At 35.2% G+C, this 27,901-nt stretch overlaps 1 protein-coding gene across 27 annotated transcripts; it reads left to right on the forward strand.

Annotated features, from left to right (window-relative positions):
- Positions 1-347: 347 nt before the first annotated feature.
- Positions 348-27,757, forward strand: LOC133334492 (myosin heavy chain, muscle). 27 transcript variants are annotated; one of them, XM_061542810.1, is made up of 18 exons: positions 348-681; positions 1,289-1,432; positions 2,430-2,810; positions 2,891-2,954; positions 3,852-3,950; positions 6,280-6,383; positions 8,082-8,489; positions 9,287-9,457; positions 12,478-13,067; positions 13,223-13,340; positions 19,057-19,320; positions 21,153-21,362; positions 22,177-23,063; positions 23,629-23,707; positions 24,066-25,241; positions 25,340-26,245; positions 26,882-26,957; positions 27,585-27,757. In XM_061542810.1, the coding sequence occupies exons 1-17, from the start codon at positions 478-480 to the stop codon at positions 26,927-26,929; spliced, it is 5,853 nt and encodes a 1,950-aa protein (XP_061398794.1). In that variant the 5' UTR covers positions 348-477; the 3' UTR covers positions 26,930-26,957; positions 27,585-27,757. The 27 variants fall into 27 exon arrangements, with proteins under 27 accessions (XP_061398794.1, XP_061398789.1, XP_061398787.1 ...); XM_061542805.1 differs by lacking the exons at positions 1,289-1,432; positions 6,280-6,383; positions 13,223-13,340; positions 23,629-23,707; positions 26,882-26,957 and adding exons at positions 896-1,039; positions 4,493-4,596; positions 15,211-15,328; positions 23,261-23,339; XM_061542803.1 differs by lacking the exons at positions 1,289-1,432; positions 6,280-6,383; positions 9,287-9,457; positions 13,223-13,340; positions 26,882-26,957 and adding exons at positions 896-1,039; positions 4,493-4,596; positions 9,934-10,104; positions 14,721-14,838.
- The last annotated feature ends 144 nt before the right edge of the window (positions 27,758-27,901 follow it).

The following is a 27,901-nucleotide window of genomic DNA, read 5'->3' on the forward strand; positions in this document are numbered from 1 at the left end:
TTAAGTTAATTTTTTTATAAAAAAATATCAAAAAAAAATTAAATTAATTTTTAATTAATTTTTTATTATAAAAAAATTAAACCCCCCAAACACGTCGCGTGTTTTACGTTACGTTAAAACATAAAAAAATCGGAAAATTTGCCTTATATCAATTTTTATATATATTGTTATTTTTGTATTTCCCCCTCTCTCCACAGTCTATTCTCTCTCTCCAAAATATTTATATTTATTTTTTTCAACAACAAAACTAACCAAAAATTATTTTTTTTCTCTCTCTCTCTTTACAGGGAAGCATTTGGGCTGAGACGACGAGATATTTTTTGAACAAAATATTTTTTAGTTCCAAATAAAAACAAAAAATCTAGAAAAGTTTTACTTTTCAACCAAAAAACAAGAGCTCTAGCCCTAACTCTCACAAAAAACGAGCTTCAATTTTCTTTTTTTACGTTAAACTTAACTGCGAAACTTTAAATCAAGATGCCCCGTCCAATTGCCAGCCAGGAAGATGAGGATCCCACCCCATACTTGTTCGTCTCCTTGGAACAAAGACGTATCGATCAATCGAAACCCTATGATTCCAAGAAGAATTGCTGGGTTCCCGATGAGAAGGAGGGTTATCTCCTTGGTGAAATCAAGGCCACCAAGGGTGATATTGTCACCGTAGGCTTGCCCGGCGGTGAGGTAATATAATCGTATAACCAATTCGCGCGAAAAAAATGGGATTTAAAAAAATCATTTATTTTTTGAAAATTTTTTTTTAAATTTTAAATTTTGCTAATTAAAAAAAGTTTTAGAACATTCTTCAAAAATTTAATTTTTTGGGAATATTTTCAAACTTTGTTGTTTTCTAAAGAGTAAATTTTTAATATTTAATTTATTTACCAAACAAACTTAGACAAAAGATTTTAAAGCCCATCTTGTGGAGAAAACCAATCCTCCAAAATACGAAAAAATCGAAGATATGGCTGATATGACTGTCTTGAACACACCTTGTGTCTTGCACAATTTGAGACAGCGTTATTATCACAAGCTGATCTACGTAAGTGTCCAACAACAGACCATACTAATCACAACTCTTTCTTTTTGCTCTCTCTCTCTCTCTCAAACTCTCTGACAACTATCTACTGACCCCCATTTGAAAAAAAAAATAAAACAAAATTGACCCATCTTCGAAACGAACGAATGAAAAAAATTACGCGTGGGGTTTTTGTCAAAAATTTTACTGTGGGTTATACTACGTACCCCCGTCTCTGTCTCTCGACCATATAAAAAAAATGCCTCCTAACAGAGCAAAGACTTCAAGAAAGACCAACTTCAACAAGTCAACCCTCCCAAATACGAAAAAGCTGAGGATATGTCCAACTTGACATACCTTAACGATGCCTCTGTACTCCATAACTTGAGACAGCGGTACTACAACAAATTGATCTATGTAAGTATGCGGCCAGCAAGCTTTTTGATGTAAAAGCTTAGTAAAGCTTTTGTGTTGAAAGTCCAATACCTTCATATCCTTCCAAATTTTTTTGAAAAAAAGTAAACCTAACCTATTGATATTTTGGTAATTTACTAACCATAAAAAATCAACCATTTTTTTGGAAAATCATAAAAATGCAGCCTTCAAAGCTTTTAGAAAAAAAAATTAAAAAAAAATATTGAAAAAATCCGCCATTAATAGCTGCCTTTAAAAAAAAAATAGTTTTTCTCCTGTGGACATCTATTTCCATGGCTTTTATCGCCCCCTCTTGGCGTTTGAGTTCGAACCCAATTGGGACCTTAAAAGCTTTTGAAAATAAATCCTAGGAGAAAAAAGCTGCCTTATCATATTCCAAAAAAGAAAACCTCATTTTATCCCCCTCCTCCTAACCCCAACAGTCTTGTCTCACTCATTTATGTTTTAACACCTGGCAAGCTTTAAGAAAGCTTTAACAACAAAGCTTAAAGCTCCAAAAACCAGTCAACAAGAACAAAAACTGGCCGAAAACATCTGCATCTAGACCTAGACATTTATGAAGAAACACACACACCGCCAAAACACCACCAGCAAAATGGATGTGATTCGAAAACCCCCTACCGTTACACGATCACAAACCCACCAACACCACCCCCTACACCCACAACAATATATCGTCAAAATACGAAAATCCAATAAAATCAAAAAAACTGAACTGGATTTTCTTTTCACCCCCAAAAAAAAAACAAAAATCATCTAAAAAACACTTCTCTACCCCCAATGAACGACAAAAAAAAACAGCTAAAGACCTGTCAAATGTAGTTCACCCACCCCTCAAAAAAACCAAAATATTTCAGTAGTTAGTTTTCCTTCTCCCCCCAAAACCCTTACCTAACGCACCTGATTTTTCAAACTTAACTAATGGATCAATTTTTTCTCCTCCCCAACCGCAATTTTGTCTACACGCAAAAATCTCCAGACCTACTCTGGTCTTTTCTGCGTTGCCATCAATCCTTACAAGCGTTACCCCGTATATACCAACCGTTGCGCTAAGATGTACCGTGGCAAGCGCCGTAATGAAGTGCCACCCCATATTTTCGCCATTTCTGATGGTGCCTACGTCGACATGTTGACCAACCACGTCAATCAATCTATGTTGATTACCGGTGAGTCTGGTGCTGGTAAGACTGAAAACACGAAGAAGGTAATTGCCTACTTCGCCACCGTCGGTGCCTCCACCAAGAAGGATGAATCCCAAAAGAACAAGGGCTCCTTGGAAGATCAGGTCGTACAAACCAATCCTGTTCTTGAAGCCTTCGGTAACGCCAAGACCGTCCGTAACGATAACTCTTCTCGTTTCGTAAGTACTTTGAAAAAAATTCAATACTTGAAGAGAATTTTTGGGACTTATAAAATTTTTTTCTCTCTTATGATACCTAGGGTAAATTCATCCGTATTCACTTCGGTCCCACCGGTAAATTGGCTGGTGCTGATATTGAAACTTGTAAGTATTTTGAAATGAAATCAACTTAATGAAAAAAAACTTAATGGGGAATCAAAAAAAAATTCACATGAAACTTTTTTTTTTGGAAAAAAATTTCTTTCATGGAAACTTTCATGTGAAAGAGAAATTTTTTATAAAAGAAAACTATTTTTTTATTGTTTATTTTGCACAAAAAATACTTTTGATAATTTTACTTTCACCTGAAACTTTCATATGAAATTTTTCTTTCATGAAAGAAAAATTTCTTGATTCAAATTTTGGGTTTTTTGTGCCAAAAAACTTTCTTGCACTTTCATATGAAACAATTTTTGGGTGTGACATGGAAGAAAAAACTATTTCATGTGAATGCAATTTTTTATGAAAGAAAAATATTTTTTAATTATTTCATTTTAAATAGTTTTTTATAAATTTATTTCATATGAAATTTTTCTTTCATGAAATAAAAATTTACATGTGAAATTTTTTTGTAATGATTTACACAAGAAATAAATATAATTAATAAAAAAACTAAGAAAGAAAGGGTAACTCAAATATTTAATAACAATAAATTAAAGCTTATGAAAGCTTACAGATCAAAGCTCTATTAAATTTTTAATTCAAATGAAAGCTTTCTAAGAAAATCAATTAAATTTCAAATCCAATAAAAAAAGTTTTATTAAATTAGAATTTTTAAATAAAAGCTCTAAAAAACAAAAGCTTTTAATGTAATTCCATTTTTAATAATGCTTTCAGTTCCAAAGCTACAAAATTAAAATATTATTTTATTTGAGTCACCCTGTTACTGATCTTTGTGATAGAAATATACTCCGTTACATTCCCACCCCATTTTGTTACTCTCTCTCCCTCTCTCTCTGTCTTTATTTTATACTTATTACAATGTTTTCTCTTCTCTTACAGACTTGTTGGAAAAGGCCCGTGTCATCTCCCAACAATCCTTGGAACGTTCCTACCACATTTTCTACCAGATCATGTCTGGCTCCGTTCCCGGTGTTAAAGGTATAACAACGATGTCTCTCATCTATCATAATTATCATTATCATTTGTTTTCATTTCATTCTCTGTGACATATTCTATGGAAAATTGTCTTGGATGTGTTGCCTTTCACTCTCTCTTTTCATTTCATTACTACATCACTCTCTCTCACTTTACTCTTTTTTATCACACTCTCTCTCTCTCTACACATTTACACACATCATAACAAAAATTAGCCTTGGTTGGCCAAACTCTCACTTTTATTTTAAATTCGATCGTTCATTCTCGCTCTCTCTCTCTCTTTTACATTGAAATAAAAACGTAGGAAAAATTGTTTTCTAGTTCTCATCTCTCTCATTTTTAACTCTTCATTACTTCTTTCTCTATTTTACTAAAAGAAATAACGTCTACGAATTTTTGGCCTCTCTTCTTGATGGAAAACAAAATCTATCTCTTTCTCTCTCACTCTCTTTTTTTTCATTGAACATTTTTTTATTAATCAAATATCCATTCAATTTTTTCTCCCTCTCCCCCACTCACTCTGTTACTCGGTAACTGTTATACAGATGTCTGTTTGTTGTCCAACAACATCTACGATTACCATATTGTCTCTCAGGGCAAGGTTACTGTTGCCAGTATCGATGATGCTGAGGAATTCATCCTTACCGATGTAATTGTCCATTCCTTTTTTTTCTAAATATTTATTAATTCAATACTAAAAACAAATAAGCAGAGGCTTCTTCTAAAAAAAGCTAAAAAATCAACAACAAAGCGCTAAAAAAATTTAACCTCTAACTTTAAAAACAAGGAAAAGAAATTTTAGGAACAATTTTAGGTACAAATTTAGGAACAACTTTAAGAACTTTTTCTCTCTTTCTCTGTTTCGTAGTTCCTAACAAGTCATAATGGTCCTTCGTTCTTTTTTTCTGGGACTTCAATTTGAATGTAGAAAAAAGGCGACCATTGAAAACAAATTTAGGTACAAATTTAGGAACTTCTCTCTCTCGCTCTCTCTTCTATAAATTTCATAATAAACCACGTCCTTTATCTAGGTCTCGATTTTATTATTTTTTTTATTTCTTATTTGAATATTTTATTTATTTTTTTGTTGTAATATTTTATTTGAAAACAAAACAACAACAAAAAAAGAGATGACATATCTGTCACCCCACATTGGTGATTATCCAGGCATTTGTCAGGGTAAAACCAGGATACCCGGTGTCAATGATGGTGAAGAATTTGAATTAACCGATGTAAGTTGGGCATTTGTTTGTTGGTTATCATCACACCCTATACCGAAAAAAATTGCACATAGTTTGTTTCACTCTCTCAGACTCTCGCTCTTGCTCTCTTTTTCTCTATGAACAAAGAGCTGGCTCCAAATCCCAGATTTGTATATTTGTCATATCTATGACCCTCTCTCTCTCTTTGTGTAAAAATTTTTAAAAACCAGAAACTTCTCTTTTTTCTCTCTCTCTATTCTCTCCCAAGGAATGTCTCTTCTATTACTTCTTTTGCTGAGAACAAACAAAAAACCCCACCTGGCAGCCAATTTATTTCCCTCTCTCTCTCAAAAAAAAAAAACCTCTGAACAAATTTGTAAACAAAAAAATGTGTAATTAAAAAACTTTTTTGGTAAATATGTTTTTTTTTACAATTATTTTTTTATTTAAATTAAACTATTGTAAATATGAATAACTTTCCAAATCCAAAAAAAAAAACAAAATGTTATTCCGGAATTTCTATCTCTCTCTCTCTCTTACTCTGTTTTGTTTGATTTGAAAAAAGAGAAACACTGGATGCTCTCTCTCTTCTCTATCTCTCTTGCCACCAACCAATGCCCAAACTCTTAAAGGTTATGGAAAAAACCCCATTTATATTTTGTAAATATATATTCTCTCTCTCGCTCTCCCCACCCAAAAGATACCTGGGCTAGGAGCAGGGCTCTTTGCCAACAAACAAAAGTCTCTCAAGAGTAATGAAAAATTCTTACCAACATCTACAGCACCGGGTTATGCTTGGTTTTTTGTCGACAGGGATTCAACAAATGAGAAATAAAGCCTGCTCCTGGTTCTCTCTCAAAGAACCTTCAACCTCGATAACTTAAAACCCACACACACAACTCCAACCAAGTCCAAAACCAATCCAACACACCACTCCACCAATACCAAAACACAAAAACCAATTCAAATCAAATGAAAACGAAAAAATATTCTCATTACTTCGTTGTGCTCTCTCGCCCGATCGTATACCCTCTCTGTACTCCTGAGGTACTGGGATATATGTGTCAACCAGATTTTTTTTATTTTTGAACCACATTTCTAAATCGTTATAAATTTTTTGACCTTCTCAGAAATGTGCTTCTTGTCGGACAACATTTACGATTACTATAACGTATCCCAGGGTAAAGTAACTGTACCCAACATGGATGACGGTGAAGAATTCTCTCTTACCGATGTAAGTTTAACAGATGAAAAGAAAAACACCAACACAACATCAGACTTTTTACACCAACTCCCACTATCCCAGCAAAAAAAGGAAACAGAATTTTGACTTCTCTTTCAAAACAACACACACACACACTACCTCTCTCTCTCCTCCTTACAGTTTACACTTTGGATTGAAAGAAAAAAATATATATGTGTTTCTCTTTATTTTTTTTTTTTTTTTTTTTTTTTTTTTTGTGTATTGTATGTGTGTGTGTCTTAAAAAAATACTCTCTCTCTCTCTCCCTCTCTGTGGAGAAATTTTGTGATTTTTTTAAGACACTCATTTTCGTTTGTGTTAATGATTTTTTTATTTTAGTTTTTTTTTTACCCTGACTAGACCAAAAAAAAAATTACCAAAATGAGAGTCTAGTTATAGCATTGAGACGGTGACTAAGAGAATGTGTTAAGGTTAAAGGCATGAACTCTCATCACAAACCTACGTACTCTCTATCACTCCCTCCCTCTCTCTCCACTCCACAAAAACAGACACTTATACCCAGCTTTAAAAAAAATAGAGAGCAAACAAACTGCATGTTGCTCTCAAATCAGCTCCCAAACAAACACACACAAATATCCCACTCTCCCTCTCTGTAATTCCAACACGTATTCTCGTTTTCTCCCTCCCTCTCTCTCTCTCTTAAATCATCTATTTGTGTTCATTTTTAAATTCCGGAATAGTTAACTGATATGTTATTAAAAAAACTCCCGGAATGGTGTCAGAAAAATCCTTCAAAACGGATTTCGAAATATTTCAAATTTATTTTTGATTGTGTTTTTTTGTTAGACCCAGGAATGTATCCAATAAAAATTAGGGAACAAAATCAGTGACTAATTTAAAAAAAATTAAAATTAAAAAACAAAAAACTAGAAAATTGACTAATAAAAAAACTGCTTGAAAATAAAATTTTGACTAATATAGAAAATAAGAAAAAATACTAAAAAAAATATATGCGAGCTAAAAAATATTCAAAATTTTTCAAAAAAAAAAATAAAAAAAAAAAAATAAAATTAATTTCAATTTAGCTCGCATAAAAATTTAACAAAAAATCAAAATTTCGAAAAAAAATTAAAAAAAATCTATAAAAATTTTCAAAATTTTGGAAATCATAATTTTTGAAAAAAAAATGAAAATTTTGAAAATCATATTCTTTAAAACTATAAAAATCTTCAACATTTTGAAAGACATACTGTTTTTTAAAAAAATTTAATATTTAAAAAAAAATTGGAAATATAAAAAATCGTTTTAAAAACATCAAAAATCACTTTACCAAAAAAAAATATTCTTTAAAAATTATAAAAAAAATTTAAAATTTTGAAAAAATTTAAAATTTCAAAAAAATATATTATTTAAGAATTTAAAAAATCTCAAAATTTTGGTTTTTTCGAAAAAAATGTAAATTAACCCAAAAAACGTAACCTTTTTTGAATGCTTGGTTCTAACCCAAAACTAAAAACGTAAAAGAAAAAAAAAAAACAAATTCAAAACCAAAGCTCTAAACAACACCCTAAAACAACAAATGCTTACAAAAAAAAAACTACCCAAAAGAAAAAATTGCAAACAATAACCCACTACCCCACTCAAAACAAAACCACCACAACCGCAAACATCAAATAATTAACGCAAACCATTTGTTTTTTTACTCTCCTCCTCCCCTGAAAACAACAGCAAGCCTTCGATATCTTGGGCTTCACCAAACAAGAAAAGGAAGATGTCTACAAGATCACCGCCGCTGTCATGCACATGGGTGGCATGAAGTTCAAGCAACGTGGTCGCGAAGAACAGGCTGAACAAGATGGTGAAGAAGAAGGTGGCCGTGTCGCCAAATTGTTCGGTTGCGATTGCGCTGAATTGTACAAGAACTTGTTGAAGCCCCGCATTAAGGTCGGTAACGAATTCGTCACCCAGGGCCGTAACGTCCAACAAGTCACCAACTCCATTGGTGCTCTCTGCAAGGGTGTATTCGATCGTCTGTTCAAATGGTTGGTCAAGAAGTGTAACGAAACTTTGGACACCAAGCAAAAACGTCAACATTTCATCGGTGTATTGGATATTGCTGGTTTTGAAATTTTCGACGTAAGTTTTCAGTGTGCCAATAGATGGATCACTGGATCCGGCACACACACACACACACATCACATACATACATATTATCATGTTATCATCACTTGAATGAGGGGGGACATATTTTGCAAAGACTGGGATAGAAGATGGAAATATTTTTTTTTTTCGATATTTTTTTTTGGGAAATATTTTGGAAAAAATATTGAATTTTTTTGAAAATATTGAAAAATATTTTTTCAAAATATTTGAAAATATTTTTTATAAAAAATGAAAAAAAAATATTTTTTTATAAAAAATTTAAAATATTTTTTATAAAAAATTAAAAATATTTTTTATAAAAAATTAAAAATATTTTTTATAAAAAATTAAAAATATTTTTTTTATAAAAAATATGTAAAAAATTTTTTTATAAAAAATTTAAAAAATATTTTTTTAAAAAAAATTTATAAAAATATATATTTTTTTTGAAAATTTATAAAAAAAATATTTTTCTATAAAAAATCACCAAAATATTTCCATAAAAAAAATACCGAAAAAATATTTCTTTTTCTGCAAGGTAACTTCTGTTGAAGTTCGGCGCACCTTGCAAGTCTTTTCAAAAAATCCACCACTATTCAAGATCACACACAAACTCACTAACACCACCACCTTACCAAAAAAAAAATTGTTGGGAATAGAAAAAAACAAAAACAAGACAAACGAAACAATTTTCAAACTTCCAAAAAAAATTCACTCAAAACAAAAAAATCTCTCTGTGAAAAAATGAACTTCAAAAAATGACCCCCCATCCCCCGTTAAAATCTCTTTAGTACAACGGCTTCGAACAATTGTGTATCAACTTCACCAATGAGAAGTTGCAACAGTTCTTTAACCATCACATGTTCGTCTTGGAACAAGAAGAATACAAAAAGGAAGGTATCAACTGGGACTTTATCGATTTCGGTATGGACTTGTTGGCCTGTATTGACTTGATTGAAAAGGTGCTTATTTGCCGGCCAAATAGAAATGGTCTTGGTTTTCTTTTCACCTGAAAAATATTCCCTTTATATGTCTTGTCTTGTCTTCTGTGCACAAAAATTGATTATTTTTAGGCAGCACCAACCAACTTCCCTTATAAATATATTTCTATGTCAGCTTCAAGTCTGAAAAATGTATAGAAAAAATGAGTCTCAAGGGTAAGAAAATTATGTGTCCCGCCTAAAAAAAAATTCTCCATTCAGAGCACTGTCCCCATATCATCTGTTTTGTTTTTATATGCACCACCTGAGATCCCAATTTGGGGATCCACACAATATTTTTTGTATTACCCAAAAAAACACACCCAACCACCCTCGAACATTCACACATACACACCCACACTTGTATCAATATGATTATCCACCTGGTTATGTTTGGCGCCCAATTTATGTTCACACAATCCTCCTCCCTCTGCACATTTTCCCCCCTCCATATATAGTACAACGGTTTCGAACAATTGTGTATCAACTTCACCAATGAGAAGTTGCAACAGTTCTTTAACCATCACATGTTCGTCTTGGAACAAGAAGAATACAAGAAGGAAGGTATTGACTGGGCCTTCATTGATTTCGGTATGGACTTGTTGGCCTGTATTGATTTGATTGAAAAGGTTTGTCCCCAAAGAAAAATAGAAAAAAAAGAAGAAAAAATGTCTAACAAAAGAAAAACGAACGGGCCACAAGATTTTTTGATATATGGAATGTTGCATCAAACCAAAATTTGACAAGGGATCCAACTACAACATCCCTGGGAATGTTTTCCACATTTTTTGCTTCCCCAGCCATAACCAAACAAAAAAGAAAACAAAACCCCACAAAACACCAAATTTTCTTTTTTTGTTTGGTATGGCTTCAAACCAATTATACGAATTGGCTGTCTCTGTCTCTCAACCACAAATACACAACAACACTCTCTCTCTCTCTCTGTCTCCCACATTTGAAAGGTTCACTTGTTTTGGTCAAAAAAACATTTTTATAAAATGCAAATCAAGTGGAACCGAACCAAAAACCAAAAAAGACCCCCATACACCACCCCACCCACAAAACAAAGGAATGAAAGACATTTCCTCCCACTCTCTAGTTTGCCTTCAAACCCAAAATTAAACTGAAGCAAGGCAAACCCCACCACCTCCCCCCCCAAAAAAAAAATATCACTAACCTCAAATCACCCTCTCATCATCTATCACCAATCATCATTATTTCCAAAAATTCCCCCACCCAGCACACATTTATGTCTAACCAATTCGAAATCTGTTTATTTCAAACTACTCTGGACAGTATAACGGTTTCGAACAATTGTGTATCAATTTCACTAACGAAAAATTGCAACAATTCTTCAATCATCACATGTTCGTTTTGGAACAAGAAGAATACCAACGCGAAGGCATCGAATGGACTTTCATTGATTTTGGCATGGATTTGCAATTGTGTATTGATTTGATTGAAAAGGTACAGAAACACCCACAAAAAAAATACACACTCTGCTAACATCTTGAAGAAAAAAAAACAACAACGTAGCCAAAAAAAATCGACAACTCTAATCCAGCCAAAAAAATAACTTATACTTAGCAAATTTTTTTGGGAAGAAAAGTATTGGGAAATTTTTTGAAGAAACATTTTCTAAAAAATATTTTTTTTTTTAAATTTTTTTCTTTAAAAAATATTTTTTTATTGAAAAAATTATTTCTTTGAAAAATATTTTTTTCAAAAAAAAAAATTTCTTAAAAAAATATTTTTTTGGAAAAAATTTTTTAAAAAAATATTTTTTGAAAAAAAATATTTTTAAAAAAATTTCTCTCTTTCTTCTTTCCAAAAAAAATTGTTCTGTAAACTGCTTCTAAAAAATATCTTCTAAAGGAATATTAATTCCAATAACTCTCTTTTGCTCTCTTTAAAAAAAGTAGCTCTCTCTATTACTCTCTTAACTACAATGGTAGCCAAGAAAATAACCAAATAATTCCAATTGTCGTTCTCTTTATTTCTTAACTTGTAAAGTAGATAAATGATAACAAATTAACTTTCTCGCTCTCTCTCTTTGATGGATTTTAATCTCTTGATCTGTATAAAAAAGTAAACAAATAGCTCTCTTCTAAAAAACTACTCTCTCTTAACTACATATGGAATATAACAAAATAACTCTCTCGCTCTCTTCTTTCTAAAATATTTCTCTCACTACATTTTGTAGTCCAAGAGAACGCCGCTGTATAAATGAAAATGCCAAAACAACAACGAAGTAAAATCATGTATTCTCTCATTATTAAAAAAAAAAATTCATAAAAATTCTCTCTCTCATTACAAAAATAACACAGAAAAAAATCTCACAAAATAGCAACAATTTCTTCACCATCCTAAAAAATAGTCTCTGAATAAAAAAATCTCTCAGAAACTAATATCACTAACATTCTCTCTCTCCATCTCTCATTTAAGAAAATATAAATTCCTAAATCATTAAAACCACATTTTCTCTCATCTCTCTCACCTATTTAACTCGCCATTTTGTTGATCTCTCTCTCTAACCATTCCCCATTCGTTGTTTACAATTCATAACGTTACTCTCTTTGTTTGTAATACAACATATCGTTACTCTCTTTGTTTGACACTCACACTGTTACTCTCTTCATTTATTGTTGTGTTTATATACCGTTACTCTCTTCATTAATTGTATTACTATTAGCAAAAAAAAATCGTTATATTTTTTCCATTAACCCCCCCAAAAAAATATTCCGCAAATAAAGCTCACAAAACTCTCTCGCTCTATCTCTCTCTAAAAAATATGCTTAATAATTCTGCTAACCCCAGGTAAGTTATCTATGAACAAATTATTGTACTAAACCCCCTAATCAAAATAAATGTTTTTTATGGCTCGTCGAAAAAAAGAAAAAAAAACCTATTAACCCCAAAAAATCTCCCCCAAAAATCCATAACCTTTACTCATCACAATTTTCTCTCTCTCTCTCACTTTTCTCTCTTCGAAAAAAAAACAGCCCATGGGTATCTTGTCCATCCTTGAAGAAGAATCTATGTTCCCCAAGGCCACCGATCAAACCTTTGCCGAAAAATTGACCAACACTCACTTGGGCAAATCAGCTCCCTTCCAGAAGCCTAAACCACCAAAGCCCGGTCAACAAGCCGCTCACTTCGCCATTGGCCATTATGCTGGTGTAGTATCATACAACATCACCGGTTGGTTGGAAAAGAACAAGGATCCCTTGAACGACACTGTTGTCGATCAATTCAAGAAGTCCAAGAACGCCTTGTTGGTAGAAATCTTCGCTGATCACCCCGGTCAATCTGGTGGCGGTGAACAAGCTAAGGGCGGTCGTGGTAAGAAGGGTGGTGGCTTCGCTACCGTATCTTCCGGTTACAAGGAACAATTGAACAGCTTGATGACCACCTTGCGTTCGACCCAACCTCATTTCGTCCGTTGTATCATTCCCAATGAAATGAAACAGCCCGGTGTTGTAGATGCTCACTTGGTTATGCATCAATTGACCTGTAACGGTGTACTTGAAGGTATCCGTATTTGCCGTAAAGGTTTCCCCAACAGAATGGTATACGCTGATTTCAAGCAACGGTAAGTATGGGTGGGAAAAAAATAGTCAAAAAACTTGGAAAAAATTTTAGAATTTTTTTTACAATGTTAGGGCCTATAATAGGTATTGAGTTCGGTACTGAAAAAAATATTTTTTATTTTTTATTTCTATAATTACCAAAAAATAACAAAAACAGTTACATGATCTTGGCTCCCGCCATTATGACCCAAGAAAAGAGTCCCAAGAACGCTGCTGCCAAATGTTTGGAATCTGTCGGTTTGGATCCCGATATGTATCGTATTGGTCATACCAAGGCACGCAAGATATTATTTTTACAACATATGTTCTATGTTGCCACCCAGTGTTCCACCCCTCCACCCTACCTTTATGTAGTATCCATTTTGGAGTAGTGGTAGTCCCCTCTCCTGACCCCCACAATTTTTGTAGTAGTTCTATTTCGTTTCCCCGTATACCAAAACAAAACAAAAAAAGTAATGTAAGAGTTTTTCAAACTCTTGTGTGTTGCCTTGGTCTGTCTCACTCTCACTATCTCTCTTGTGTATACATGTTTTCTCTTCATGTGTCTCTTTTGTTGAGTCTCTGAGTAAATTGTTGTAAATTGTAGCTGTTTGGGTACTCTCAATAATTAATTCATAGTAATTGTTTAATAATTTATTTTTTTTAAATGTAAAACTGTTTTTTGTTTACTCCCTGTTGTGGGCTCTCTCTCTCGCTCTTTGGCACTCTCACCAACTACTCACCCACTTCACTTTGTTTCTTTTGTGAAGAGAGAGCCTGGGAGTATTAGTTAGAATTGATTTTTTTCCTGTAGTCTAGTGTAGTGTTTTTTATTGTAGTTGTTTTTGTATTTTTATTTATTATTTATTGTATAATACACTTTATTTATATAGACATTATATTTTTATACACATGCACCAAATCACTCAGCCATATGCAACAAAAAAAAATCACCTGAGAAAACACCCCTCTCTCTCTCTCCTCGTAATGCATTTTTTCAATGGCACCTCAAATGTGTTATGCCAATGCACAGTAGTTGGCACAGTAGATTATTTTTTCATGAGAGAAAATTGAAAAAAAATGCTCTCTTCGAAATGAATTTATGGAGAGAGAAATTTTCCACTACCTCTCTTAAATTATTCTTTCTTCCCCATATGATTTTTTTTATAAAAAAATTTTTGGAGACTTAATTTTCGATATTATTTCTCTCCCATTCTACCATTCCACATTACTCTCTCTCTCTTTGACCTATCAAATACACCGAAAAAAATCTTGTGATTATTTATCTTGTTGTTCTAATGAGATTTTTTTTTGGAGACGTGGTCCCAGAGACTTTCTCTCATATTATGGTCTGTCTCTCTCTCTCTCTCTCTCTTGGGAGTTTAAATCCCAGTGATTATCACTCTCACCCAGTATTTATTCCCTCATACATTCCACATAGATTGTGCTATCCAGCCATCCATAAACACACATGACAGCCAAGAGAGAATTTTTTCGCTCTCTCTCTCCCTCTCTTCCATACATATCTCTCTCCTTAACCCCTCTCTGAGAATTTTTTTCATTACATTCCAAACACTGAAGACACACAGGAGAACATCACACACACTCTCTCTCTCTCTTATCACATGTGGTCTTCATGGTGTTATGTCTCTCTTTCTCCCTCTCTCACAATTTAGGTATCAAATTATTAATCCCGGTGGTATTGTTGGCATTGCGGATATTAAAAAGCAATCTCAAACAATTCTCGAATCGACACCACTTGATCCTGATATGTATCGTATTGGTCATACCAAGGCATGGATAAAAACAATTTTATTATTCTTCTTCTTATGCTCCAAAACCCCAAAAGAGAAAATTTCCCTCTCTCTCAAGAAAACATTTTCTATGGAAATGTAAAACCCCCAAAAACCATTAAAGAAATAATGGTTACCCCTCTTTGAATGGAAATTCCCAGATTTCTTGCTCTATTTTTCTTTCTCTCTCTCTTCACGCTCTGCCTGAGATTTTTTTCGAAAAAAGTTGTGCATGTGTTAGGTGAATTTTTTTTTGATTATTATTTAGAATTTTTATTTATTTATTTTATATTAAATTTTGTATTGTTATTCCCCTCTCTCTCCCCCATCACACACACAAAAAAAAAATCCACCCCCTGCTATCACACAACAGTTATCAAATTTTGAACCCCAAGGGTATCAAGGGCCTTGAAGATCCCAAGAAGGCCTCCAAGATCCTTATTGAATCCACTGAATTGGATGCCGATCTTTATCGTCTCGGTAACACCAAGGCATGTCTCTCCAACTCTCTTTTTTTTTTAAATACACTCAAAGAAAAAAGCTTGAAAGCTTTCAACAAAAACACAAAATCTAGAACTTTTGTTTCTAACCCCCCAAAAAAAGATTCTTGCAAAAGAAAAACTCCCTTTGAACTTGGAACAACAAGGATCTTTACACACACCCACCCACATTGTCCCAAAAACCCCAAAAGGGGAAAGGACTCTTTCACACACACACTCACACAAATGTATTCTGTCCGAAAAAACTCTCTTTAAAAGTAGAAAAAACAGGACAAACCCCCACCCAAAAATATATTGTCCATACCAAATCCCCATGAAGGAGGAAACCATTGGACCTTGTACCCACACCCACATGAACCCTCAATAGTTTTTTTCTCTTTTTTGTAGTCGTAGAATTTGAAATTATTTTTTATTTATATATTTTTTTATTAGTAGAAAATGTTTTTATTAAATTTTTGTTTTGTTAATCCTTTCATTTACACACACGAATTTTTTTTTGCCAAACCCCCTTTGAACTGATAATGGCAAAAAATTACATCCATACACACACACACACACCTGCCTGCCTGTCTGCCTGACCAACTGTTCTCTCTCTATACTCGTGAACAGTTACCAAATCCTTGCCCCCAGAGCCATCAAGGGCTTGGACTGCCCCAAGAAGGCTTCCAAGATTTTGGTTGAATCCACTGAATTGGACAGTGATCAATACCGTTTTGGTAACACTAAGGCATGCATCAAAACCAATTTACAAGAATTTCTGCTACAACAAAATAATGAAATTCTTCAGCACAAAAACACACACTGACGCACATTTGTTTGAATGTTGTTCTCTTTATTATTTTTATTTTATTATTCTGCTGATATCCTGGCCTAAGCCAAAACCAAACACCCCTGAAACGGTGCAAATTCTCTGCCTAGCCCCCCAAAACCCCCTCTGTGGCTTTTTAGAAAATAAACCCATTTGAATGCAAATCCTTGTAAATCAGGACCTCCAAATGGGTAGTAGTTTCTGATTTTTATTTTGGAATGTTGTTTTCAAGTAGTGATTTGATTTTATTTTAATTTTTATTTTTATTTACTATTATTTATTTTTTATTTAATTTTCTTTTATGCACGATTTTCTTTTTTTTTATTCATAAAAAATGTTTTTTTCATTCATGCATTTGCGTGGGTCCACATGATCGCAAACACCACTACAGCTATCAGATCATGTGCCCCAATAAATTGAAGGGCGTCGACAAAGACGTCAAGGCAACTCAGCTCATTATTGAACACATTGATTTGCCAGCCGATCAATATCGTCTTGGTAAAACAAAGGTATACAAAAATACACATACACACGCACACACTCATACATATCTGTGTTCTAAACAACCAAATCACACATTCACAAAAACTGGTTACTCTTGGTTCTGCAAACTGGGAACCAAGGGGAAATACAGTGGCCTAATTTCATTTAAAAAAAAAATACTAATATTTTTTATCGTTTATTGTTTTTGTATTTGTTTGTAGTCTTTACTGTCTATTTTAACATTTCTTTAAAAAAAAACGTAATACTAACCATCCTTACTGTAGCTTTTTTGTTTGATCTCTTTCTCTCGTATAACCCTCCAAAATTGTCTAGAAAAAATGTGTTTTTGAAGAATTATGCGCTTTACAAAAAAACACAAGCCACATGTTTCGAAAAAGAACACAAAACGGGAAATTTCTGAAAAGAAAAAAAAAAAACATTAAAAAATTAAAAAAAAATTTCAAAATAATTTTTTTTTTTCAAATTTCAAAATAATAATTTTCCATTAAAAATTAAATGCAAATGGTGCCCAATTTCTTCCAAGAATCATAAAATAATTTTTAAAATTTTTTAAATACCACTTTCCTGCATAAAAATACGAAAATTAAAAAATGGCGCCCAATTGTTATGGTTTTTAAATTGCCACGGAATTTCAAATCCTTGGGATTAATTGGAATTTAAAAACTATGCAATATTTTTCACAACAAATACAAAATATAGAAATTTACAAATTTCAAAAAAATGATAAAATTTTAAAAAAGTTATAAAATTTAAAAATAATTCTTTTTTCAAAATTTTAATAAAAAAAATCCGAAACAAACATATAAATATTTACATTTCCAAAAAAATAGTACAAAATTATATATTTGTTTCAAAACATAAAATTTCAAAAAAAAAATCACATATAATTTTTTTTTTTCAAATCCAAAATTCCAAAAAAAACTCCACCAATATTTCCCTATTATACCAGCTAACGGATAATATGGCGCCCAATTAATTAAGAAACTATTTCTAAATTCGAAAATATTCGAAAAATTGTAAAAATCGAAATGGCGCCCAACGTTTTTTTTTTATTAAATTTTCAAAAAAAAAAAAAATATTATACCAGCTAACCGCAAATATGGCGCCCAATCAGTTCAAAAAAAAACTTGTTAAATATTCGAAAATATTCCAAAAATCACAAATGGCGCCCAACGTTTTTCTTTTTTTTATTAAATTTTCAAAAAAAAATACTGAATTCCAAAAAACCAGCTCCAATACATAATCCAACTGATAAAATGGCACCCAATAATTTCTAACTTCGAAAATGCCCTTTAAATCGCCAGTAATCCCAAATGGCACCCAACATTTGTATGGGAAAACCATTCAACCTCACAATTATCCTCATAAAATAGCGCAATTCCTCACATATACTACTTATTCTCGATGTGGTGACCAATCAATTCATTAATATGATCCTAATTCGAATATTTCTCCAGTAAATCACAAAAAAACAAATCCTAAATGGCGCCCAACATTATTGTGCCAACTTTAATGATATCCGAAAATCATTCAATCTTAATGAAAAATTCCGTCCAACTGATTCTCAATTCACCTCAAAAGGGATTTATAAGGATTGAAGAGAGATGCCGCCCAATATCACTGTCCCGTCTTTAATTGGGCTTAAGGTTCCACTTCTAAATTGATGGTCAATTGATTCCATACTTTTTGGAAAGTCTTCGAAAATGTCAACATACCTTTGCCCTCCCTAATGATTTTTTTAATAGGAATGGCGCCCAACGGCTTCTCAATATTTCCACTTTGAGAAATTTAAAAAAAAATTCTCCTCCTGATTTTAAATGGCGCCCAATATCACTGTAACATATTTCATTGGGCATGAGATTTCCCTTCTGGCGCCCAAAAGTTTCCTAACTTCTATATGGGAAAACCTGAAAAATTCTCCCAGAGAGTTTTGTCGGTTTTTAGACTTCTCAGCGGAATTTCACAATGAAAATCTTGCCCTAATAGATTTTCTGATACAAATGGCGCCCAATTGTTTTATTTATTCGAATGATGAAATAGCATTCCAAAAGAACAATTCATTGCTTTGGAAAAAATCTGCAAAAAACTTAGATATGAAAATGGCGCCCAACGTTAGCAAAATGGTAAATAAAGGTAGAACAATGGAATTTGTTGGAAAATGTGAAAAAAGAATTGGAAAAAAATTCAAGCCAAAGAAAAATTGACAATTTTTCAATTGTCGAACCTTATAAAAATCCCCCTAGCTCCAAACATGTGGCTTTGTTTGTTTTGTGCCCTGCAAATTATGCACTTAGCAAAAGAAAACGATGTTAACATATTACTTTTTTTCTCCTCTCCCCCACACTGGGTACACCCTACCCCGTTGCCCCCCAATTTCTTTTGCATACTTTGATAAAAAAACCAACAGGTCTTCTTCCGTGCCGGTGTCTTGGGTCAAATGGAAGAATTCCGTGATGAACGTTTGGGCAAAATTATGTCCTGGATGCAAGCCTGGGCTCGTGGTTACTTGGCCCGTAAAGGTTTCAAGAAGTTGCAAGAACAACGTGTCGCCCTCAAGGTTGTCCAACGCAACTTGCGCAAATACTTGCAATTGCGTACCTGGCCATGGTACAAATTGTGGCAAAAGGTCAAGCCTTTGCTCAATGTATCTCGTATTGAAGATGAAATTGCTGTAAGTATACGAAAAAATCTTGAAATATTTTTTTTTGTATTTTTAGCTGATGGTGTTCTTCTATTGTTGCTGTTGGAGGAGCAATGCGCAAAGGTTTCGGGTTTCCTTAGCAGAAAAAAATTCTTCTGCTACATTTTGAGTGTGTCTAGATTTTTTTTTTATAAAATTTATTTTCACTCAACAGGTGAAAATGTTGTGTCATTGGCATATTTCAAATATTTTTCGTGTCGTATATATATTTATTTGAATGTATATATACACCAATCTTGTTAAGCAGCTGTTGCTGTTTAATAACATCCAATTATCAAAAGCCAATGAAAAAAATTGGCTTTTTATAGCCCATCTCCACCTCCACATTTTCGAAATTAACGTCATCATTACCTTTCTTTTACATTGCGGATTTTTCTTTCTTTTTTTGGATCCGCATTGCTGATGACTAAATTTTGTTGTTATTGATTTATTTTCCCAAATTTAAAAATAGCAAAAAATAGTAATTTTTCTCGAAGCAAAAAAAAATTGTTCGAAAATATTCCGCCCACCTTACCGAATATGGGTCATATTTATTCATCGGCCATGCTTGATGAATTGATTTGCATCTGGAATTTAGCAGAGCATAACCTCATGCCCCCTGCTCACCATCCTCAGCCAACTTGTTGTCTGTGTAATTAATGAGTTGCGGAAATGTTTAGCATAGCCTCAGATTAGATCAGATGCGGCTGCTGTTCTGCAAAAAAAGATTTACACCCTGTGATTACCAATAATTTTCTAAATTTGTATAAGCGGGACCAGCCAGCAAATAAAAAACAAAAAAGATCATGCACTCTATTTTTAATTAATTATCGAAGTGAACAAGTGTTCCGCCGCCAAGGAACTCACTCAGTACGGCACTCAATTATTCCGCAACATACGCACTCACTCAAATTATTATTTATTGGCCAAAATGAGCCTTTTGATCTGTCATATTTGCCATGAGTAATGGCAACCACATGCAACATTACGATGTTGGTGGTGTTTGGGTTTTCGAAAATTATTAATAACATAATTGAAAACTCATAAATTAGATATATGAGGGCCCACAAAAACACCAACGCTTTTTTCCCCTCTATATATATCGAAACACACCTGTGCCATATCGATCGTTTAGCACGATAATAACATTGAATCAAAAGCCAAATTGCCAACACCGAACCCCCCGATTCCCCATAAGCTATGAGTGGCATACCTCTGCCATGATGAGGCATAACAAATGTTTGTGTACCTCCATCATCCATCGATGGCCACCCAATTTTTTCTTGAGTTATTGCTCATTGCCGCTGCCACATAGTTGGGGTGTTGCTAATTTTCGAAATTTGAAATTGGCAATTTAGAATTTCATATTCGCTCGAACGAGAAGTGTGGCTACAACAAGCATTCCAGTTGTTGACCAGTAGCTAAACGGTTCTCCCAAAACATAAAACCCTAAGGGTGTTACGATCAATACGATTTTTTACGAATAACTGCCAATTCAAAATAAAAATTAAAAATAATTTAATTGAAAATAAATCAAATCAAATAAATAATTCTCAACCATGGCTGAAGATAAAAAAGTGAAAAAATCCAAAAAATCCGATAAAGGTGATGCCTCAACCACCCCAGGAGGCACTGAGGAAGTTCAAGCTCCTGCTGGTGAGGGTGGTGAACCAAAAGCCGAAGAAACCCCAGCCGAAGCAGCAGCACCAGCAGCTGAAGCTGCAGCTCCTCCTCCACCCAGCAATGAAGAAAGCCCAGCAGCTCCAGCCGCCGAACCAGCACCCGTAACTAATCCATCATCATCCTCCAATTCTGATTTACAGCGTCTAGAAGAGAAGGCCAAGAAGGCTGAAGATGCCCATGCCGCTGAAGTTAAAGTACGCAAGGAATTGGAAGCCCTCAATGCTAAATTGTTGGCTGAAAAGACTGCCTTGTTGGACTCCTTGTCCGGTGAAAAGGGTCAATTGCAAGACTTCCAAGAACGTTGCTCCAAATTGCAAGCCCAAAAGAACGACCTCGAAAATCAATTGCGTGTAAGTATAAAAAATTCGAAAAAAGAAAGAAAAAAATAAAAAAAACTGAAATGAAGAGCCAAAATGGCGCCCAACGTAAAGGAACAACAAATAGTGAAAATTCTTCGGTTCTTCCTTGTAAAAGGAAGTCCAGAGAAAAAAAACTAAAATTAAAATTTTAAGAAATTTTAGAATCCTTCCCAATTGAAATAGAAAATGGCGCCCAATAGTTTTCAAATAATTTTTTTTCAAATGCCATTCCAACCCCTTAAATAAATTAAAATCCTTCAAAATTACCAAATAAATGAAAAATGGTGCCCAGCAATTGTGAAATAATTCAAAATGGCGCCCAACGTTTTCAGAAGAATAAAAAAAGAAATAGAAAACGATTCTCTAGGATTTTAAAATTCTCTCAAAAAGTTCTACCTTTAGGAATTATAATTATAGCTCACAGCGAATAATTCATAGTGGCGCCCAACATTTTCAGGGCAAAAAAAAGGAATACTAAAAACTGAAAATTTAGATCACCTCCTTTCATTATCCCAAAAAAATTAAATTTCCATAAAAAAATATCGAATCGAACAGATTCCCATAGCTTCCCATTGAAAAAATGAAAATGGCGCCCAACATTTGCACGAAAAAAAAATATTTTAAATTTCTTGGCATCACAAAAAAAATCGTGGCGCCCAACATTTTCACTGCAAAAGAAAATATAAATCCCAAATGAAAGAAAATGGCGCCCAATTGTATGGCTCTTCATAAAAAGTCCGAAAACCCCCACCATTTTCTCTCCAACAATTTCTCACCACCCCACTCTTGTTTTTCCTCTCTACAGGACATTCAAGATCGCTTGACCCAAGAGGAAGATGCCCGCAACCAATTGTTCCAACAGAAGAAGAAGGCTGACCAAGAAATCTCTGGCCTCAAGAAGGACATTGAAGACTTGGAATTGAACATCCAAAAGGCTGAACAAGACAAATCCACCAAGGATCATCAAATCCGCAACTTGAACGATGAAATCGCCCACCAGGACGAACTCATCAACAAGTTGAACAAGGAGAAGAAGATGCAAGGTGAAGCCAACCAAAAGACCGGCGAAGAATTGCAAGCTGCCGAAGACAAGATCAACCACTTGAACAAGGTTAAGGCTAAGCTCGAACAAACCTTGGACGAATTGGAAGATTCCTTGGAACGTGAGAAGAAATTGCGCGGTGACATCGAGAAGTCTAAGCGCAAGGTTGAAGGTGACTTGAAGCTCACCCAAGAAGCCGTCTCCGACTTGGAACGCAACAAGAAGGAATTGGAACAGACCATCCAACGCAAGGACAAGGAATTGGCTGCCCTCAGCGGCAAATTGGACGATGAACAAGTCTGCGTCAACAAGAACAACCGTCAAATCAAGGAATTGCAAGCCCGCATCGAAGAATTGGAAGAAGAAATCGAAGCCGAACGTCAAGCTCGCGCCAAGGCTGAGAAACAACGTGCTGATTTGGCCCGCGAATTGGAAGAATTGGGTGAACGCTTGGAGGAAGCTGGTGGTGCCACTTCCGCCCAAATTGAACTCAACAAGAAGCGTGAAGCTGAGCTCAGCAAATTGCGTCGCGATTTGGAAGAAGCCAACATCCAACACGAATCTACCTTGGCTAACTTGCGCAAGAAGCACAACGATGCTATTGCCGAGATGGCCGAACAAGTTGATCAATTGAACAAGATGAAGGCCAAGTAAGTATGGGGGAAAGGGTGGGATATGTGATCATGATTATTTTTGTAGTTCAGCAAGGAAGGTTGCGCTGTGTACCCAGGAAATATGGTGACCATTTTGTCGGTGTTGGTGTTTTGTGTTGTTCTCTCATTCTCTATGTGTCTCTCTTGCAAATTTATTTTTTTAATTAAAATTTAATTCTCTAAACAAAACCTAGGGCTGAACACGATCGCCAGACTTGCCACAATGAGTTGAACCAAACTCGTACCGCTTGCGATCAACTTGGTCGTGAAAAGGTAAAGCAATACCAAAAAAAAAGAAACTGCCCCGCACACACACACTCTCTCTTCCATACAAAAAAATTTCCCCCTTTTAAATACACACATACACACAAAACATAACCTCAAAACGGCAAAAAAATATTTAACGATTCTCAACGAATTCTTCTTCAATATGGGTAACCAGCAACAGCAGCAAAGCAGCAACTCTTCGGAACTGAGATACATTTTTTATAGAAACCTTATCCTTTAACCACATTTAACCACTTAACTAAAACAACAACACATTCCACTCATATCTATTTAGGTCCGAAAAGGAGAAGAACGAATACTATGCCCAATTGAACGATCTCCGTGCTGGCTGCGATCACCTCGCCAACGAGAAGGTATTACAAAAATTTTCAAAAAAAATATTTCAAATTCGCTGTAAAAATATAAATGCTGTAGTTGGTTCGGATCTCTCTGGACCTTGCCTTTGTAAAAAATACCGTAGCAGAGCTTAAATGAAATTCTCAGGGACCTGGTTCCCCCCAAGTAAACTTGTATAAAGAAAACCTAACCCTAAATTTTGGGAACAAAAAAGAAAATGCCGCATTAATCCAAATGTATAAAAAACTACTCCTAACCCCCTGCCCTAGTCCGCCACAGACACTAACTGTACATAATACAAAATGCACACACATTACTCTCCTCCCTCTCTCAATGAACTCTCTCTAATCGAAATTTCTCTCATGCTCTCCCCAGGCCGCCCAAGAAAAGATTGCCAAGCAATTGCAACACACCCTCAACGAAGTCCAATCCAAATTGGATGAAACCAACAGAACCCTCAACGATTTCGATGCCGCCAAGAAGAAGTTGTCCATTGAGAACTCCGACCTCTTGCGCCAATTGGAAGAAGCCGAATCCCAAGTTTCCCAATTGTCCAAGATCAAGATCTCCCTCACCACCCAATTGGAAGATACCAAGCGCTTGGCCGATGAAGAATCCCGCGAACGCGCCACCCTTTTGGGCAAGTTCCGCAACTTGGAACACGACTTGGACAACTTCCGCGAACAAGTAGAAGAAGAAGCCGAAGGCAAGGCTGATTTGCAACGTCAACTCAGCAAGGCCAACGCCGAAGCTCAATTGTGGCGCAGCAAGTATGAATCTGACGGTGTTGCCCGCTCCGAAGAATTGGAAGAAGCCAAGAGGAAGTTGCAAGCTCGTTTGGCTGAAGCCGAAGAAACCATCGAATCCCTCAACCAGAAATGCATTGGCCTCGAGAAGACCAAGCAACGCTTGTCCACCGAAGTCGAAGATTTGCAATTGGAAGTCGACCGTGCCAACGCTATTGCCAACGCCGCCGAAAAGAAACAGAAGGCCTTCGACAAGATCATTGGCGAATGGAAACTCAAGGTCGATGATTTGGCTGCTGAATTGGATGCCTCCCAAAAGGAATGCCGCAACTACTCCACCGAATTGTTCCGTCTCAAGGGTGCCTACGAAGAAGGCCAAGAACAATTGGAAGCCGTCCGTCGTGAAAACAAGAATCTCGCCGATGAAGTCAAGGACTTGCTCGACCAAATCGGTGAAGGTGGCCGCAACATCCACGAAATCGAAAAGGCCCGCAAACGCTTGGAAGCCGAAAAGGATGAACTCCAAGCTGCCTTGGAAGAAGCTGAAGCCGCTTTGGAACAAGAAGAAAACAAGGTATTGCGCGCTCAATTGGAATTGTCTCAAGTTCGTCAAGAAATCGATCGCCGCATCCAAGAGAAGGAAGAAGAATTCGAAAACACCCGCAAGAACCACCAACGTGCCCTCGACTCCATGCAAGCTTCCCTCGAAGCCGAAGCCAAGGGTAAGGCTGAGGCCCTTCGCATGAAGAAGAAGTTGGAAGCCGACATCAACGAATTGGAAATTGCTTTGGATCACGCCAACAAGGTATGTAGTAAACAAAAAACGAACCTACCTCCTCACTTCGTTCTCTCTATTTTCGCCTTTACTCACACTTGATTTATTTCTCCCTCTTCTCTCGTTAGGCTAACGCCGAGGCCCAAAAGAACATTAAGCGCTACCAACAACAACTCAAGGATGTCCAAACCGCCCTCGAAGAAGAACAAAGAGCCCGCGACGATGCCCGCGAACAATTGGGTATCTCCGAACGTCGTGCCAATGCCCTCCAAAACGAATTGGAAGAATCCCGCACCCTCCTCGAACAAGCCGACCGTGGCCGTCGCCAAGCCGAACAAGAATTGGCCGATGCCCATGAACAACTCAACGAAGTTTCCGCCCAAAACGCTTCCATCTCCGCTGCCAAGAGGAAATTGGAATCCGAACTCCAAACACTCCACTCCGATTTGGATGAATTGTTGAACGAAGCCAAGAACTCCGAAGAGAAGGCCAAGAAGGCTATGGTTGATGCCGCCCGTTTGGCTGATGAACTCCGTGCCGAACAAGATCACGCCCAAACTCAAGAGAAATTGAGAAAGGCCTTGGAACAACAAATCAAGGAATTGCAAGTCCGTTTGGATGAAGCCGAAGCCAACGCCCTCAAGGGTGGCAAGAAGGCTATCCAAAAATTGGAACAACGCGTCCGCGAATTGGAGAACGAATTGGATGGTGAACAAAGAAGACACGCTGATGCCCAGAAGAATCTCCGCAAATCTGAACGCCGCATTAAGGAATTGAGCTTCCAATCCGAAGAAGACCGCAAGAACCACGAACGTATGCAAGACTTGGTTGACAAGCTCCAACAAAAGATCAAGACATACAAGAGGCAAATCGAAGAAGCCGAAGAAATTGCCGCCCTCAACTTGGCCAAATTCCGCAAGGCCCAACAAGAATTGGAAGAAGCTGAAGAACGCGCCGATTTGGCTGAACAAGCCATTAGCAAATTCCGTGCCAAGGGACGTGCCGGTTCCGTTGGTCGTGGTGCCAGCCCCGCGGTAAGTTAAACGTAGCCAATCTAGATGCCTAGAATGGACGATACGATACGATCAGAGCTTGCTTCTTAATTCATAAATCTTTCAATTTCTTAGCTTTAAATCACAACAAATCAACTATGGCACTCCACCACAAGAACAACAACAACAAAACATGGTCCACTATTTGAGATTCAGATAAATCTAAAAAACCAAAAAAATAGCAAAATATCCGCCACAACTGATTCAAAAAAAAAAAAAATAATAAAAAATCAACTAGCTCATAAGTCTAAGCTTTAAGCGTTTCTGATCCACAACATCCACTCCATAGCGGGAGAAATGCGAACCAAAAAAATATCAATCGACCAGACCATCGAAATCTCTTTTTTATATATACCACCAACAGCTTTTTTCAGTCTCAGCCCCACTTAAAAAACAAACGAAGCTCAGAAAAAAAAGGGTTCATCGCTTAAAACAAATCTACCACGAACATTTCTCCTCCGCTCATAAGTTTTTTTTTTTTATAATAAAAAATTATAATTATTATTATTTTTTTCTCTCTTTGTTATTACTTTCTACTCTTATACTACTACTATATAATATGTATATGTATGTGTGTGTATACTACTACTACTCTACAACAAAAAAATATATATATAGCCGGGATTGTCTAAAGGTGGCCGCGGCAAAAGTGTGCTGGATCAGTGAATAAAGAACAACAACTTTCATTACATTTGTAAGTTGGTATCTCGGAATGACACACACTCTCTTTTTGTCTCTCATACTCATTTGGAGCTGAGAAAATTCTCTCACTTTCTCCAATTTGATGTGTTTCCCCGCACAATTACAAATCTCATTGACTTGGTCTTCATTCCCCCTATTTATTTTATTTTTTCATTACTCTCCCAAGAATGAGAGTGAAATATTTTTACTCTCTCTCTCTCTTTGTTTTTCCCAAAGCACACACATAATTTGTTCTTAAAATCAAGAAAAAAAAGAGAAAACTTGACATTCTCTCTTGATATTGTGACTGATAAAACAGCAACATATCTCCCCCCGTTTTGACAATTGTTTGTTCTCCCTCTCTCTCGCTCATCTCATCAATAATGAATTGTGGGCTCTCCTGTGGGAGTCTCTCATATATACCCTCATAATTCATCTCTCTCATATTGTCTCTTACCTGGATTGTTTTGTTTTAGCCTCTCTCTCTCTCTCAATGTGGTCATCAAATGGATTGTTGTTTTCATAATTTTTGGTCCTTCGATCATCTAATTTATGCCTGATAATGCATGCTTATATTTAATTTATTTATTATAAACAATATTTTAATAATATTTTTTTTCTCTTTTCTTCAACCTTTCAGCCCCGTGCTATGTCCGTGCGGCCACAATTGGACGGTATGGCTTTCCCACCAAGATTCGACCTTGCTCCAGAAAACGATTTCTAAATGCCATTAAAACATTTTAATTTATTATTTATTAATACTATTTCATAAATTATTTTATTTTACTTTAATTTATAAATATTTTACAACTACTTTTTTGTTTTTCTAATTAAAAAAAAAAGAAAGAAAGAAAATAAAAACAATTTTAAAAAAAGTTTTTGAAAAATACCAAAAAAAAATTATATTAAATTATGATGTTCGTTCAAGCGGGAGGAGTTCTGTTTTAGACACAATTA

This window comes from Musca vetustissima, unplaced genomic scaffold (genome assembly GCF_032173495.1).
Source record: "Musca vetustissima isolate MV318-11 ecotype Yass unplaced genomic scaffold, APGP_CSIRO_Mvet_v1 utg137057, whole genome shotgun sequence".
Taxonomy (NCBI): domain Eukaryota; kingdom Metazoa; phylum Arthropoda; class Insecta; order Diptera; family Muscidae; genus Musca; species Musca vetustissima.

What these genes read in the sequence shown, in the direction of transcription:
- LOC133334492 (XM_061542805.1), top strand. Translation starts at nt 478, where the DNA reads ATGCCCCGTCCAATTGCCAGCCAGGAAGATGAGGATCCCACCCCATAC. An exon ending in ACGATAACTCTTCTCGTTTC is followed by an intron (nt 2,811 to 2,890) that starts GTAAGTACTTTG and finishes TATGATACCTAG; the next exon opens with GGTAAATTCATCCGTATTCA. An exon ending in GTCGTGGTGCCAGCCCCGCG is followed by an intron (nt 26,246 to 27,584) that starts GTAAGTTAAACG and finishes TCAACCTTTCAG; the next exon opens with CCCCGTGCTATGTCCGTGCG.